Source organism: Macaca nemestrina, chromosome 3, assembly GCF_043159975.1.
Source record: "Macaca nemestrina isolate mMacNem1 chromosome 3, mMacNem.hap1, whole genome shotgun sequence".
Lineage (NCBI taxonomy): Eukaryota > Metazoa > Chordata > Mammalia > Primates > Cercopithecidae > Macaca > Macaca nemestrina.
Genome location: NC_092127.1, coordinates 148,587,994 through 148,605,942, shown reverse-complemented (window position 1 = coordinate 148,605,942; position 17,949 = coordinate 148,587,994). Strand labels below are relative to the sequence as shown.

Below are 17,949 nucleotides of genomic sequence, written 5' to 3'. Positions count from 1 at the left end.
ACTTCAGATCCCAAAATTTAATTGACCACCAGGCACCTCCTTTAGTATGTTTCTGGGTCACTTCTGAGTCAACATGTCCAAGACGGAACTCATTGCCCTCTCCTTCCTTGCTATAAGATCTGTTCCTGCAATTCCACTCTCTTGAATGGTGCAACATTCATCTACCTGTCAAGGCCATTCATCAAATCCTTGATACCTCTTCCCCACTTTCCCATTAAATCCCATCAGTTACTTCCTTGGTCTTTTTGTAAACCATCTCTCTTCCTTCTTCATTATCCCTGCAATTGTCTTGGGACAGTCCCACATTATCTTTTGCCCAAATTCTTCTAACAGATTCCTTACCAACTGTCCTCTCCTCCTCCCTGCTCTATTTTCTATGCTATGGCTAGAGTGATCCTCCTAAAACACAGACCCTAATATGCCAACTAAAAATCCTTTAAGAGCTCCTGCTGGTTTAGATAAAACCAGCTTGTTACTATGAAATGCAAGATCCCCATGAGCTTGCCCCTTCCTATGCCTTCAGCCTCATCTCTCATCACACTCTAGTTGCATTTTTTTGAACTCTGTGACCAAGGTATGCTGTAATACTTGGAAGTGTCCAGAACACCACTCTTTCTCATACTTACAAGCCTTCATTCACACATTCTCCATTTCTTTGCATTTAACCTACCCTCCCCAAACTGCCATAGGTGCCTGTCTAGGATTACTTGTCTTTCAACATTCAGCTCAGATGTTGACTCCTTTCTGAAACCACTCCTTTAGATGGATGCTACATATTCCCCGAGCACTTTTAATTTATTCCAGCCGAGTGTTGATCACAATGTTTAGTTGTTAAGCTAAACACTGTTGGGAAGCTAAGTTGTGATGTTTCTTTTAGATGGGGAATATACAGTCTGTTTCCCTAACAGACAGTAAGCTTTCTAACAGTAGGCCTTCCCCCAAACCCCACTTTGTTGTTCATAACAGCTATCATATTGTCTAACACTGGGTATGAGCTCAATCAATGTTTGTTAAATGAAAGAATGAATAAATAAAAGAAAATTCCTAGTAGAGTACCTTCATCAATTTCTAAGCATCTTACCTCAGATATATCAAAATGAAAATCTAAGGTCTTCCCAGGCAACTCCTTGGAAACATTATTAAAAATTTTAGTGAAGGATATTTCAGGAGAACCTGTATCTCCTCCATAGGTCTTGGGGATATCACTGGGTACGACAAGACTCGCAGAGCGTGACACCACCAGCTTTAATATGTTAAGGGCTTCCTTCCAGTAAGGACTCTGGTTTAAAAAATAATTGACACGTAAAAGTTACACATGCACATTCAACTAATAACAATTTACTGTACACCATGAAAATATTATTTCTACAAAAATGCTTGTAAAAATTACTCATTTTTAAGATCCTTAATGAAAGGTCTGAGTTACAAAAGGAAAGAAAACACAAGTTATTATTTGTACTGTTAGATTTATCAGATACCGTACGTGTAATAATGCTACCCAACTGAAATATCTTGCTTTTCTCCCAATAAGTGCTTTGTAGTTATCATTAATTTGGACAGACTAATATAGTAACTTGGCAGTAGTAGTAAACAAAAGATTTGTATATACATCAACTTTTAGGTGAATGAAGTTTATAGCTTTGAGACTCTAAAATTTAAGTATTTTAAGACTTTGCAGATAAAAATTTTTTAACAAATACCTTCCTTTTTAGACATAAAGATATTAAAATACTAAAATACAGTTAAGACTTTTTTTCTTGATGGCCCAGGCCCCAAATACTGACAGTAGATACCACGCTAAAGTGATGTTCTCAGGGATTACTGAGTTGTGTAGGGTGAGGTTTTTTTTCCCTACATATTTTGGCTATTTAAAAAAAATTTTTCTGCTTGACTTAGTTTTGTATATTCCTACCAATAAAATCTAGGGATGATCTATGAGATAGATGTACATGTAGAGAAGAGTCAATGTTGATAAAGAATTTATGGTATCTTTCTTTTACCACCCACTGAAAAGGATACATAGAAAAAACTACTTCTTATTTAGGATACCAAAAATCACATCTCAACCTTGTATTATATTATACATATTCTTTCACAGCTGATATCTGAGGAAAGAAAAATAACCATTAAGACACCAAAAAAAGGAAGTGAAAAATCTCTGGCAGAACTGGGCTATCCAACTGAGTTCGTAACATCTTGCTATGAAGACACCTAAAACACAAAATACTTGATAATAAAAAGGTCTACATGACACTGTGACATTTTAAGAACAGCACTGTAAAAAGTAGTTTAAAGGCCAGAAGCAGTGGCTCACACCTGTAATCCCAGTACTTTGGGAGGTCAATGCGGCAGATCACCTGAGGTCAAGAGTTTGAGACCGGCCTGGCCAATGTGGTAAAACCCCATCTCCCCTAAAAATACAAAAATCAGCTAGGCATGGTGGCATGTGCCTCTAATTCCAGCTACTTGGGAGGCTAAGGCAGGACAATCCTTGAACCCAGGAGGCGGAGGTTGGAGTGAGCCAAGATCACACCTCGGCACTTTAGCCTGGGCAACAGAGTGAGACTCCATCTCAAAAAAAAAAAAACCAAAACAAAAATAAAAAAAAGTTTATATTTAACATAATCATGACCAAGTAGAAATAATGATCACTTTTTTCTGACAGAAATAATTACTATCTCTGGGCATCAAGAAATGCTAAACTTTAGGATGTTTTCATAAATTATATTGCTGGTTGTGTTTAAACGTAAAAGATTATCAATAATTCAATTCTGTGAAATATTCAGTTGTTTAATAGAGCACAAGCCAGCCGCTGTGATGAGCCATCAGCTAAACATGATCTTGATTCACACATTTACAAGGAAATCTGGAAAAAAAATTAAGTCAACATTTTAAAATCAGGAGATTTTACAGAAAAATGTAGATTTCCAGCTTCTCTTAAAATGAGAAGTCTGGCCACACTGGACCCATATTCTAACATGAAAACCACCAGGGGAAGCTAAGTTGTGTTGCTTCTTTGAGATGGAGAGTGTGCAGTTCACTTAGCCACAAATCTATGCTCCTTCTGGTTACCTGCTTGTCCACTGGCAAGTTGAGCTTGTGGTTCCGAACATAATAAATGTACCTATGGTTCATAAGGTAGTAAATTCAATGTGGTATATGTTTCTGTGTGAAATATAGCAAATATTTTTTAAGTTTTTTTCTTTAAGGTTTAAGAAGAAATCTGCTTTAGAAAGAGATATAATTGCTATCTGGTAAAGCCTCACTCATTGAAGGGTAAGCCACAAGATAAACAGGGCCACCAGAAAATCTTCCGTTTTTTGGATATCGGCCATCACTGATTTTCAAGGGAATGTTAGAGGTAATCTGGATTACATAACTGAATCACTGAAAACATTTTAATACAGTTTTATTGCTTTCAGATATGAACTAGAATAAATTCCTTGCCAGCTAAGTATATCCCATTCTAAGTTTTGCTCTAGTGAATGCAAACATAACTGGAGTATAAACACAACATATTAATCTATTAAGGTTGTTAATGAGCTTGTTCTCTTTGGTGAGTTGTATCCATCCTACTGATCTGCTCAGCAATGACTTTCTTAACTGCTAGCTCAAACTGACAGCTTAACTGAATTTCAAAGGTGAAATTCACTGAAATTCACCTTTGAAATTCAGTTAAGACCAGGCCGACTTGTCATCATTTACATTTAAATCAAGTTTAATTTTCCACTTTTTAAATATCTGGCACTTTTTATCAGACACACAAAAAAATCTTTAAAATGCAAACTCTTCAAGGAGGTTTTCTGTTTCTAAAAGTAGTGTACACCTACTATGTAGAATCTCGTTAAAACAGAAAGGTGTGAAGAAAGAAAGAACAATGAGGCCAGGTGCAGTGGCTCATGCCTGTAATCCCAGCACTTTGGGAGGCTGAGGTGGGCAGATTACCTGAGGTCAGGAGTTCGAGACCAGCCTGGCCAACATGGCGAAGCCTATCTCTACTAAAAATACAAAAATTAGCTGGGTGTGGTGGTACACGCCTGTAATCCCAGCTACTTGGGAAGCTGAGGCAGGAGACTCGCTTGAATCCAGGAGGCAAAGGCTGCAGTGAGCCAAGACTGCGCCACTGCACTCCAGCCTGCGCAACAGAGCAAGACTCCATCTCAAAACAAAAACAAGAACAACCAATGAGTCACAGTCCTAATTGCCAGAGTTTTGACTGCTGCAATGTGAATATGCATTCCTTCCAGTCATTACAGAACATTATAGAAATTGTTAATATGAAAACTAGAAATCATACTAATTCAGATTCTGGTTTTTGTCACTTATATTGAGAACATTTTGCATACTACAAATATCCTGAAAACATTATTTATGGTTGAACCACTTCCCTATTCTTCAACACTTAAGGCATTTCCAATATTGTGTGATTATAAATCATTTTGAGATGAACAATGTTATATGTAAGTTTTGTGGTCACTCACCTGTACGTATTTGCCAATAATCTTTATGATCTCCAGATTAAACTGCTTGGCTGGGGCTGCAGACAGGTCAATATGACTCAATAGACTATAAATAATCTGTAGTAATGACTGCTGCATACTGGACAATCCTTTTTCTAATAGCTAAAAATAATATTAAAAGTAATATTAAAGTATACTTTAATCAGGTTGAATAAAAACTCAATATTTACATTTAAGAGGCGGAAAAACATAGACTTAGTCTATGAGTTTACAGTTAGGTGAATTAGAAATCTAGAGACTAATAAAGTGAAAGGCAGTGTCTATTACTGTTATTTTTCCTTGGTTCAGAAAGCAGAATTAGACCATAACTTTTCATCTAAATCATGGTGTTTTATTTCCTTAACTAATTTAATAGGTATTACTTTATTATAAACTGACAAACATTTTCAGTGACTAGGAATCTCTTGCTTTTAACTTTTTCTTTGTGCCTATCTACTTAGTAATTTACTTTTCTGGGCATAAAGATACTTCTTAGGCATCAAATAAATATTAACTTTTTGTGCTATTCTAGGGTTACTTTATCATCCATTTTTTGCTTCCTATTTTAGATAGGAAGCAAATATATCATAAAAGTTAAAACTTTTCGAGAAGAAATACTTTTGTATGCTATAATTATTATTCTAGAAAAGATTTCTAAGCTAGAACCTAATTTTGTAAAACTAAAAATTATAACCATTCTCTATGATCAGGACCACTAAAAACTCATTTTCCATTTTTAATTAGGTAAAGTGTATATTATTTTGAGTTTCATGTGACTTAAGGACAGTAAATAAGGATATAAACACTGGACATGGAAAAAAAACCCACCTTTATAAAAACTTCTTTTACACTTGAAAGGAAGTACTTACATTTTTATCTTAAAAAATTGTTAACTATATTGACTCTCAGACAATTTGAGTATCAGTTAATACCACTGCTGCTTCTGCAAATAAATCCACTTGATAAGGTGCCACAGAATAGTTAAAAAAAAAAAAATATATATATATATATATATATATATAGTAAATAAGAAAATATTTTAGGTAAATTTACCTCTGCAAGATAAGTCACAAGATTAAACGTTGTATCTGAGAAGGAGTCATGCAGGTATCTGCACACGACATTGATCCAGTTAGAACAGTCTCTGGAATATGTGTGTGTACTGTACAAACTCATCATGTGTGCCAGATTGACAAGTGTTGGGCATTTTTCTTCTGCACAAACCTAGAAAACAAATAAAATTATTTCATTCACCTAAAATAAAGACACAAGTTTAACTTGATTTTATGCTAAATGTATTTGCTTAATGAAATAATTTAGATGTATGTTGGTTTTAATGCATTTTACTTCAATACGTTAGAAAAGTGAAATGAGAAAAAAGCACAAGGCATTCTTCAGAGACTAGTAAGAGATAATATAGAAAGAGGATTAATGTCTTTGTGGGTACTAAATAGTATGGCCTTCTTCAGTCTGAAGATCTGTAAACTGTCTCTGGCAGAAACCATGTACGGTTTCTGTGAACTCGGGACATCATTTTGGAATTGTTTTGTCAAATCCAGGATGGATCAGTGCACAAGCACCTACACAGGCAGACACAACTAGGGAATTCTCAGGGAGGTTCCGAACTGCTGTGACTGGGAGGAAATGCTTCAGCCTCCAGCTGTGTCTGGGGTGTCTCAGTAGAGCAGTCAGTTGCAAACAGCCTCAACATGTGTGACATAGTCACAGGACATCATTGGGGCTCTGATAAAATTTGGAGTCCAGAATCTCCAATGGATGACTATCTGCATGGTGGACCCCAAACTGCTTTTCAGGAAATCACCTAAAGCTGCTCTAAGATCCTGGGTCAATCTTTTAGAGGTTACTCCAAAATGTACTGACTCTCAAGTTTGTTTGATACAATGTTAAAGAATCTGAACCAACTAATGTTTGGGGGGAATTTTACTGACCTAATGCACTTCTTAGTCTGTTTGTTTCCTGGGTTATTGGTGAGGATGTTCCCTGGCCTCTCCCAGGGGATACCTGAGCTGTGCAGAACTGGAAAAGGGCCATGCTACTCTTACATACCAATCTGTCATAAAAGGCTAGCCTCCTTGCCATTTCTGCTTTTAGTTTGCCTTCTCCTTGTTCTTCTATCTTATTGATGTTTTGTATGTGTTTTTACAACTACCTACAGCATTTGGTAAGGAAGCTCTCCTTTTAAATATATACATCTTCAACTTTCAAATGAATATCACTAATTTTGGTAATTCAGAAGATGTTTAATAGGCTTGGAGTGCCCCAAATTCATCATTTGGACACTACCATAGAACAAGCACAAAATATAAAGGTTATGCAACGTCATGCATAGACTATTAACCCAGTAGTACCTGGGAAGTTATTTTATAAAATCATTAAAACCAGCTGATTTCATGCAGTAGTCTTTTACCCATAAAACAGACACCAGAAAGAAAAAGAAAAAATGGGTTAGTATTTCTTATTTGCATTTCAAAATATAATAATTTAACATATTATTAAAAATCACATAATTTTATAACTTCACAATTTGTTAAATTCTTTAAAACATAAAAAACTTTCCTGAAGAATAAAACATTCTTAGAGAATTCTTATATTCTTAAATAATTGTTTTAAGGAATGAGTTTAAAAAACCTATTTTTTGAAAAGGGAGAAAATTCCTTGGAATATATACTGTGGAATTTAATAATAGAACAAGTGACAGATTTAATTTTGGAATTTTTGAAATGCCAGGTTAAAATATGATCCAAAAAGAGTGTTTTATAACTAACTTTTTTAGCATACTATTTTTGCCATAATGAATCACTAAAGAGAAAAATATTTGTCCTAAGTGTTGCCTCATTTTGAAATTCTGTGCTCTCCAAAGGCACAAACAGTAGAACTAGGGATATTTGCATAACGAAGGAGCACATAATGGCAGAAAATTACTCTTGACAGTTATAAGTGAGAGAGTAATTAAGGAACCAATTTAATTCACATCCTGCAGGTTGCTAAAAGCATACAGAGAGGGAACCTTTGTGTGCTGTCCAACAGGAAGAAAACAGACTTAAAAACAATTTATGAATCACAGAAGACCATATCTGATTTCTTAAAAACATAAAAGAAATTTGGGAATTTCCATGGCCCTACTGTGGTCATGATATCAGCAGCTCGATATTCAAGGAGCTATAACATCCTTTAGGCTAGGAGGCGACACTCCTTAGTTATCCCAGCATTTAGCAGGCAGTAATCATTTAAAGCATTCCAGTTGCTACTTTTAAATGCTTCTACTTTCCTTTTTAGGGGATTTATGCCTTTTGTTTTCTTGAAACCCCCAAGTAAACCAATATACATTTCCCCCTTTATATTTGTTTTCCAACCCCTCATATAGGGCAAAAAACTTCGTTTACACAAATTTTCTAATCATGTGTCATTAAAATATTAAAATGAAAGTTTCTTTAATAAATTCTGTATTACTATTAGACTTTATTAATGCAAATACAAGCAGTTGGTTTTAGATGAGTAATCATTTCCAAAAGGCAATATTTCTAATAGTCATAATTTTCACCCTCTCTTGATATTTAATGTTCTATTGGATTAGTTTAATAAAAACCAAGAATAAAAGACAACTTTTGGCTTATTTCCTCCCACCACCATTTCTATTAAAGAAATGAAGATGTTTCCATTAGCTAAAATAATAGCTCTTCTAAAATATATGCTTTTAGAATAATTGTATTAAGAACTTTTCCCTATCTAATTTTTTTAGAAATTTAATTGGGGATGGTGTTAAGGGCATATTTTATTAAATATTTTCATATCATTTATTAAATGTTATTTATCAAGATGTGAAAAGGTTCTTACTCTTACTACTGCTAATGGGATTCACTGGGTTGCCAGTATTTTCTTTCTTTACTATGCTGGCACCTGGAGATAAATGTGCACTTAGCAGTGCTGCAACCTGGGCCATGGAAAGGTGGGGGTTTTATTTGGCTTCCTGCACGCTTGCTCTTTCTCCTTGCTGTGCTACTTGTTAATCAAATCTCAGCTTTTTTAAAAAAAATTGCTTACATAAAAAGCTTTTTCTGGGGATTTTATTTGCTTGTTCTCTTCTGTAGAAAACTTCCTTTTTTTTTTTTTCCTCCCAGTACTTTAGCCAAGTTCTCTTACTTATCGTCCTATTCACTCACCTCCCCAAGTTCACCAGATTTCCTATTATATGTATGCTACCTGTAAATTTATATAACTCCCTCTTAGAACTGTTCGTATTTTCAGTCTGAAAAGCCTTTTTTCCTCCAGACTCAATGACTGACCGAAAAAAGTTATGAATTATATTTAAGCAAAAGGCAGGCTGTTTGAGAGTTCCTTATTGTTCTTGAGAGGGGACTACTAAAAATATAAAATGTCAAAATCACAGTCTTTTAACATTAAAGTTAAGAGCTATAATACTTTTAAGCAGATGTGAACAGATGATTTACAAAAAAAAATAAAATGTCAAAATCACATTCTTCTAACATTAAGGTTAAGAGTCATAATACTTTTAAACAAATGTTAACAGATGATTTACAAATAGCTACATTACTGCTTCTAAAACAGCATGATTTTTGAAGGTAAAAGAGCCAAATAAGGAAGAAAAAAAGAATGGAGTAGAGAAAGATGAAGAGAAAGAGTGTTAAAAGGAAAAAAGGCAAACAAAAAGGGACAGAGAACTTCCCAAATCCTAAAATATATTATGCCCTCTTCTTCCTCAGAACCTCTGCATCTATAATTTCTTCTGCCTAGAAAACTTCAAACCCTGAACCCCACTCTTTGCCTCTCATCCAGGGATCTTTGGTTATTCCTATCCATTCTTTGATAGTGATCTAAGTCAGCTTAGATATCACTTCCTCTAGCAAGACTTCTGTTTTGTGTGCTCCTTGAGTATTCTGCCCCCCATACTCCCCCCGCCCTGATAAAATACCAAATCAGACTCTCTGGTTACTGTCTACTTACTTGACTGCATTCCCCATGATAAAGTACACTATCTACTTTGTTTAACATGTATTTGTAGCATCTAACCCAGTGCTTAGTAAATATTTATTTGGTAATGAATAAACGAATGAATGAGAGACAGACAGAGAGGCAAAAGTAGGGAAAAAGAGCAGAAAAAGACTCAGACTCAGAGGAGTGTTACTCTAATTAAATAATTTTATTTACTGTCATTTGAGCAGTTGTAACTTACACCATTACTATGCAAGTCCTTTATGTGCATAAAAATAAAAATTTAAATGCAAAATTCATATGGGCAGTGACATTAAAAGGATTTTTAAGAGATTTCCCCCTTCTTTAACATAGACTACAAAATAATTTCCCTATAGTGTTATCTTTCAGCATAACATTTGCTTACCTTTGCTATTCGACTAGCTGTTTCTTTGCAAAACTGAGTTGGGCTGTCAAAATGCTGGATTAAGTGAGGCAATAAGCAAAGGATGTTAAGAGGAAAGCCTATCAAAACAAAAAAAAAGCAAACAATAACCAATTTTATTGCACATTATTTTAAAAGTTAAAGTTTTCTTTAGATGGTTCACAGAAACCATTTTCTTTTCATTTCCTGGGATACTCAATCTTCTAATTATTTTTTGGCATTCACCAAATAATTTAAGCTACCTAGCGTATAAAAACTATGACTATTTGCAGAAAAGCAGAAATTAGTAGATTTCAAAACAAATGATTAGTTTACATTTCACTACATAAAATGCAAAGTGCTGGTGCAATTATATTAACATCACCTGACAATTGGGAAGGATCCACCAATGTATGTTTGGAGACAGAAATGAGTTTACTGAGGAGGTGCACGGTCATTTCTTGTGTAGATGCTGAGGTAAAACCCTTAAGGAAGAGCTGCTGAAGTCCTGGAAAATTAGTCCATTTCAATTTGCTTTGTACATTTTCAATCTTCTCTCGACTCTCTGATTTATCCAAAGGCAAATGGATAAGCAGTTTGTTGAGAAGCCTGAGAGCCAGGAGGTATTCATATTCATAATCTGATTCTAATAAAGATGCTGCTATCCAAAAAATGGTGGCCATCAAGTTGGTAGGCTCAGTAGTGGACTGCACATCATACATTCCTTTCTCTCTTAGAGAGGAAAGGCTTCTAGTCCTTGCTAAACTACTGTTATGGTTTATCCGTCCATCCATTATATCCAGTGTGTTACTCCGCCGCCGGTCACCTCGTCGGTCACCAATCAAACTTAATCTCAAAGAGTTACTTCTTGCATTACTGTTATATCCCAAATAACTGCTATTATTAATGGGACTTGTGCTTAGATTGAGTTGTCCAGTGCTTTTCCTGTTAGCTGCATACTTGTTTCCCATTATAAGATCATGATATGAGGTTCTTAAAAAAGAAAGAAAAATAGATGAATGCATACCCAGTCACTTCTTTTGCTAAATTAATTTTACTTCTGAAAACACTGAAAAATAGTAACTGGTACCAGAAAAATCATTTTTCAGTATACCTGACTTTGTTGAATCAAATTTCAGTTTTGCCTCCAAATTCAAACAAAATGTACAACAGTACCTTTTCTCCTGTGGCTAACAGTTTCCTTTGAGTTGAGATGAGGCTCTATTTGCTGAGAAAATTCTGCTACAGAATTCAATGTTAACAACATTCAGCTCTGAGATTTAGGCATACATTAAGTTCAAAGCTGACTTCATTTGTCTTATCCTCAAACATGATGGTCCTCATGTCCCTATTTCTGTCAATGATACTCTCTTTTCAAAAGAACTAAGCTCAAAAATTTTTGATTTCTCCTCCTCCCTCACATCCAATTTTTATTAAGAAAATATTGACTGAATGCTTTTTATGTTTGCCAGCTGTACAGAAAACGAAGGAATGTTAGACAAGTCTTTTGAAAGAGGAGATAGACATGTAAATGGATAAATTTATAGCTCGCTAATTGCTATTATTAAAATATGAAAAAATCACTGTGAGAACCCAAAGGATGGAATAATCAGCACTATCCTGAGGGAGTTAGAAATGCTTAGCTAGGAAGTGACATTTGGGACGGGACTTGAAGGACTAATCAATTCTGGGCTTGCAAGGCAGAGAAACTGGGGAGAGAGGCTGCTGCAGGGAGAAGGAACAATATGTGAAAGGTGGGAGAGCCCTAAGGCTCCCAGGCAGCTGGGGAAGCAATAGGATGCTGAATGTGGCAGGAATGAAGTGGCGCAGCAGAAAAATCTCTAACCAGCACATTAGAAGAACAGCACTGCTAAAATCAGCACTTGGATTTTTCACAAGTCCTCACTGTCTGTGGCCCATCTCCCACAGAATGGTAATCCATATAATTTGGGTGGTATTGTGCTTACTAACAATATTAGAATTTAAAAAGTTAGAGCTATATGTAGTTAACTATTCAAGTTCTCTATATATTAGGTTGCCTGGTTTAAATTCTTACTGAGAAAGGGCAGAAAGAAGATCATAATGCTTCATGGTTTCAGCCAAAGTATCAATTGCAGATTCCAATGTGAGAAGAAGCTCAATCACAAATCCCTGGAGGGAAAAAGGCAGATTTTAATTAATTATGCTCTGGAATAAAGAAACTGCAATGGACTTCCTAATGGGATTTTAAAATAGAACAAACTCTATGTTACGTTACAAAATGATTAAACTCTTGACAACATGATCTTGCTGATTGATGCAAACTCATCAAATTAATAGTGTATAAATTGATTGTAATGGTGCCACAATTTACTCAAAATTGCTCAGGTCAGAAATCTAGGAACCATACTTGTTTCTTTCACATCTAAACTGAATCCTCCAGCAAGTCTTGAAAATATTACTTTTGTTTGTTTGTTTGTTATTTGAGACATAGTCGTGCTCTATTGCCCAGGCTGGAGTGCAGTGGTGCAATCTTGGCTCACTGCAACCTCTGCCTGCCGGATTCGAGTGATTCTCCTGCCTCAGCCTCCCAAGCAGCTGGGACTACAGGTATGTGCCTGCACACCTAGCTAATTTTTGTATTTTTAGTAGAGATAGGTTTCGCCATGTTGGCCAGGGTGGTCTCGAACTCTTGACCTCAGGTCCACCGGTTTCAGCCTCCCAAAGTGCTGGGATGATAGGTGTGAGCCACTGTGCCTGACCGAAAATATCACTTTTAAAATACACACTAAAAATCTGACCACTTTCCTTTACCTCCATAACTTCCCTTAATCTAAGCTACCACCATTTCAGCTGGACTCTTAACCTCCTAACCTCTCTTGCCTCCACTCTTGCCCTCCCTACAGATTTCACCCCAATGTCAGAATGAGTTTTTTAAAAAACAAATCACATCCATCACCTTCCTTCCCTCAAAATGTCTGAGTAGTTTCCCATCAATTCAGAGTGAAGTCCTGCCTCTCACCAGGGCTTACTAGGCCTTACATGATTTGAGCCTTCCTACCTCATCAATTTCCTGCTACATATCCTGCAATGTATTCTAGCGACACTGATTTTCTTGACGTTCCTCAGAAAAGCCCTACTGCTTCTGCTTCAGGGTCTTTGCACTTGTTAGTCCTATCTTCCTATGCCTGAAATGTTCTTCCCCAGATCATAACAGAAACTACTTCATTTCAGTATCTCTTCAAAAATCACCTTCTCAGATGGACTATCATATGTAGAACAATTCCTTCTCCTTTAATCTTATGATCTTACTATTTTCACAACATTATCAGTAGGATAAATTATGTTATGTATAATTGGAAGACTAAAGGTTTGTTTCCTTCAATAGAATATGAGCTCTAGAATGTCACGAACTTTGTCTCATTCATCACTGTATCCCTGATATTTATAACAGTGTTAATAAAACCATTTGTCTGTACAAACTGAAGTTCTCTAGTTCAATAGTTCACTTATCTTAAAAAATAAAATTCAATGTTCCACTTTACATTTAAATTTAACTTCCTATCATTTTTACCTTGTGATCATCCCAGGTTAATATCTGGAGGGGGGGCGCTGTGTGAGTGGGTGAGTGTAAAGCTTTTTCTGATAGGCACTAGAACAGTCGATTTAATTAGTAGGTTATTAGATATAAATTATAAAATTAGCTTTGGCTCTTAATTCTTTGCCTGCTCAACATCTGACTATAATTCTAGATGCCCATTATCTTGCTCTAGCTATAGCAATCTATATTGACAATAAATCCTTGACAACTAGTAGCTGCTCAATAACTGCTGAAAGAATATAAGGAAATACCTGTGCATCTTCTCCTGGATCCCCTACAGTTTCTACAAGTCTGGAGAGAACATCAGAAAGTGTAGTTGCAGTCAGAGGCTGCTTTAGGGCCCTGAAAATCTGAAAGGATCTCCCAGCATAGTGTCGAGAAGAACAGGAAAGTGCTGTTTGCAGAGCAACTTCACTAAGATGATGTTCCAAATGAATTGCTTCTGTGAATGCGAAGGAAACAAGTAGGTTGTTCTTGTTCTTTAGAATACTATTGGGGTTATAATCAGAAGTGAATCATTTTAAAGCTAGTAGCTAGCACACTACCTGGCAAACCAGACTGGCACTCACATTTTATAAGTCAATGCTTTTTCTTTGATTAAACTCCATTTGCATTTCAGATGACCCTTTAATCTTTACAGAAGCAATGCTTGAGACCAGGGTTTCTCAATCTTGGCACTACTGACCTTATAAGCCAGAAAATTCTTTGTTGGAAGGGCTGCCCTGAGCAGGGTATGATGTTTAGCAGTGTCTCTGGCCTCAACCCACCATATACCAGTAGTAACCCCTTGCTCCTAACCCATAATTGTGACATTGTCTCTAGACATTGCCAAATGTCCCCTAGTTGAGAACCACTGCTCTAGATAAATACAATTTGACTATGATTTTCAGAATGTGTTAATTTTACATTGCTGAAGACTATACCAGCACAAAATTTTTTTAAGTTTCCCATTTCTATATATGTCCGTTTAATGTAATTTTTTCATAATACGCAATTGTATTGTAATTTTATGATGCCATCAAACACAAAACTAAGGAGCCCAGCATTTCATAGACAGCATTCTCATTTTTAAGTAGTAACTTAATTTTTCTTCAGTGAAAACAGATCTGTTATCATTAAAAAATTTAAAAAGAAAACTTGTCTAAAACTTTTAGACGTATCACAATATCAACTATTAACTTTTTGCAAAGCATTATCAGAAACCGGCATCACATTAAAATGTCACTAACATTAAATATTATTTAAAATATTTCTTAAAAGATACCTGAGCTCGACTGCTTAAAAACAGAAACCACATGTTTCAAAAATGTAGTTAACTGTTCAGCACTCTTTATGCTAGGATTCTTGGCAGAAACATCCTCATGGTTCCAAAGGGGCCCTCTTTTTCTGAAAACAGAGAACAGATGTAATTTCCTTGGATTTTCACTTGTGATTAACAGTTGTACTCACACTTGCCTAAATTACGCCTTCACAATTAGAAAGGATGGTAGTTGAATAAATAGGTCACAGTCTACTACTACTGCTTAGGCACATGAATATGTAATGATCTACAGCAAGGAGAGAAAGATCTCATTTCAGTGTCTACCATCACACCAGTCAAATTCTCTCAGACGTAGTAGAAAAAGAGGTCAACTTTTGCCAAGTGAGAAGCATATTGGTTACTGCTTATGTGTTCCAGGTCAAAATATAATCTGTATTTACATTGTAATGCAAAGAAAATAATTTGCTGGTGAAATGCAATGAGAATAATTTACTAGCTAAAACTATAGGGAAAGTTTAGGACAGAATAAGGTCCACTTGATACTTTCTTTAAAACGACTTTGTGTTCTCAGCCACCACCTCGGTTAAGCTCTTTATTAACACAGGCCCAAAGTGCCCTGAGAACCTGCTACACACTGCTTCTGGTTCCTTCCTCCTCTAATGCATCCTCCACACTGTTATGGGGCTGATTTTCTCCACATATTTATAAAATGCTGCCTCCCACTGTCCCCCAAGCTTAATGAGTTTCTATATAATCTACAACTTTATGGCCTGGGCTTCATGGCCCTCCAGTTTGAACTCTCCCAAGCTTTCCAGAATTGTCTAGAACAACTCTCTTTTCTCTGCATTACAGTCAGAGTGGATTCCTCACCATTTCCAAACACACGGTTTTCTTGTGCTCCTGTGATTTTGTTCTTGCAATGGAATATCATGCCCTTTCTCCCACCTATATTCCTTCTCTATTTATTGCGCCTTGCAAAGAGTAGACCATAAATAAATATTTGATGATTGAATGATAATGTAGCTAATAAAAGTTAAATATATATTCAGATAATACTGCATTCTTTTTGGGCATAAAATAGCCAGATATGATTAAAGTCCTTCTGAGGTATAACTGCACTGGCACAAAAGAAGTCTTTAATTGCATCCTAATTTTCAAAATACTGTGCAATACAAACCTGTGTATTTCACATCAATGGCATTTCAGAAAACAAAAATATGGCTCATAATACCCGACCAATGAAAGAATGACTTAACACATACACTGCTGGGATGCTAAGGGCTGCCAGTGTTACCTTGAGGTAATGAATTCCATGAGGGTTTTGACTTTTCCATCCTGCTCCACTGAGATGTCAACCTCATTGAGGATAGTGGTGTGCAGATGTGAAATGGCAGCACTGTTATTTCCTAAGCTGATACTAGAAGAGGTAGAACTTGAGCTAAGCCCTGAGTCAGTCATAGGGGAGGGCTGGTAATCAGGTATAAAATCGTTAATGCCTGCTGAAAGAGAAAGATCGTCATGAATACCTAAAACATGAAAGAATCTCACAAAATACCTATAGAATTAAACTGTCATTCCTTATAGACTCTATGGGACACATGAGGAAATCTGTCAGTGCAAGGTGATATGAATCTGTGCTCCTGCTGATCCTCATAAACATCAAATTACAGCAAGTAAGTTTTCAGGCAAACATCGTTTCACAGCTTGAAAACTTAGCAATTTGGAAGTACTGTGCAGTCCTCTGCCGCCATCTGCTGAAGAAACTTGCAAGTGGCAGTTTCCTAATATTTTGGCATATTTTGTCAACATTGCTTGTCGATTACATTTCTATAATGAACTGATTTTTAACTTTTTATGGAAAATTTTCTAGAATTTTTGATCCATTTTCATTGCAGAAAGACTCATCTATCTGAAATACACATAGTGCGTCAATTATTTTTTAAAAAACTGTTAAAAGGTTATTACTAATGCCCATATTTACAAATTGGTAAGAGAAGCCTTAAAAACAAACAAGCTATGGAATTTTGAAGAATGGTGCCTTAATATAAAAAGGCAGTAAACTTCATTCCATTTTTCTTTCAATCATAGTTTTAAAAGGCTAATAAGTTTCCTAATAACTGTTTCCTAACTATAGGATTTTAAACAAGTAACAGGGTTTTAACTAGCTTTAAAATTCATGACCCTGTATCTGATACTGTATGATTAGAACAAAAAAAGGTAGTTTTATTTCAATTTCAAAAAAAGTTTCTAGATCACCTGTCACTAGCCTGATGGTACTGATGAAAGAAATAAGTTAGAGTTACAGGATATAGGAAAATATACCTTAAAAGTAAAAAAGAAAAATTAGCATTGACAGTAAAATAAACCAAATTAAGTCTCATTAATTTGGACTTCACTACTTCAAAATGTATGTTTTTAATGCAGTAAATATAATCACGTGAATAACAAAATTTAAAATGCCTTACTTTATCAGTTTTCAGATTCTGCAAATAAGAGGAATCTAATACAAGCTCAATATCTTTTTTGTAATTTGTCCTCAATATTAAGCACTGTTTCATTATGTCTTCAACTTCATATTCATAACTTAACTCTTGTGTGATAAAGATCCTTCAAGGTAATGCAGATTCAATTATTTCAGATTTGCTCCCTTCTTTTATTAGTAAATAATTTAAATGGTACTTAAAATAATACAACTACATTTTAAAAATGTTCTCTAGTATTTCAACTTTTATGACTTTCTCTAATGCAGGATTCCAAATTAATAAAGTATAATTCTAATTTCAAATTGTACTTTTAAGGCAAATACCTGTGAAATTATAATCTAAGTGTGCAACTTGTTTGACTGTAAGCACCCTGGGCTCATTAAACTCCTTGTTCCTGAGAAGGACAGAAGCAACAGTTCGGATGTTACTTTTGGGTCCCATTACTATTAATAAGTGCAGAAGCAGACGTTTACAATGTTCATACACCTCAGGGTGGCAGTGGTCAAACCCTAAAAAGGACGGTAGAAAAACATTATCAATAAAGAGAAATAATGAGTATTCTTACTATCAAACTCACATTTTGAAGAAAAGCAGGGATTATATGAAAGATTTCAAGGAAGGTGACATATTATATGGTTTTTTATTGTGCTAGAGTTCTTATATACTTTTACAATAGCTTATTGTCTTATAGTACTAGGGAGACTCAAGATAAGTTAAATGTGTTTCATGTCTAAAATTTAGTGATCTCCTAA

At 35.4% G+C, this 17,949-nt stretch overlaps 1 protein-coding gene across 9 annotated transcripts in view; it reads right to left on the bottom strand.

Moving 5' to 3' along the window:
* Positions 1-17,949, bottom strand: part of LOC105464780 (FRY like transcription coactivator) — a 286,250-nt gene that overhangs the window by 38,044 nt on the left and 230,257 nt on the right. For 7 of the 9 annotated variants that reach the window (XM_071093613.1, XM_071093611.1, XM_011712811.3 and 4 more), the window contains 10 exons: positions 17,521-17,706; positions 16,009-16,213; positions 14,718-14,839; positions 13,705-13,895; positions 11,930-12,024; positions 10,259-10,866; positions 9,877-9,974; positions 5,553-5,723; positions 4,482-4,622; positions 1,082-1,279 (listed from right to left, as the gene is read on the bottom strand). In XM_071093613.1, coding sequence (XP_070949714.1) covers positions 1,082-1,279; positions 4,482-4,622; positions 5,553-5,723; positions 9,877-9,974; positions 10,259-10,866; positions 11,930-12,024; positions 13,705-13,895; positions 14,718-14,839; positions 16,009-16,213; positions 17,521-17,706 — 2,015 coding nt within the window. The remainder of the gene's footprint in view (positions 1-1,081; positions 1,280-4,481; positions 4,623-5,552; positions 5,724-9,876; positions 9,975-10,258; positions 10,867-11,929; positions 12,025-13,704; positions 13,896-14,717; positions 14,840-16,008; positions 16,214-17,520; positions 17,707-17,949) is intronic. The other 2 variants (XM_071093610.1, XM_071093615.1) reach the window with 1 other exon arrangement.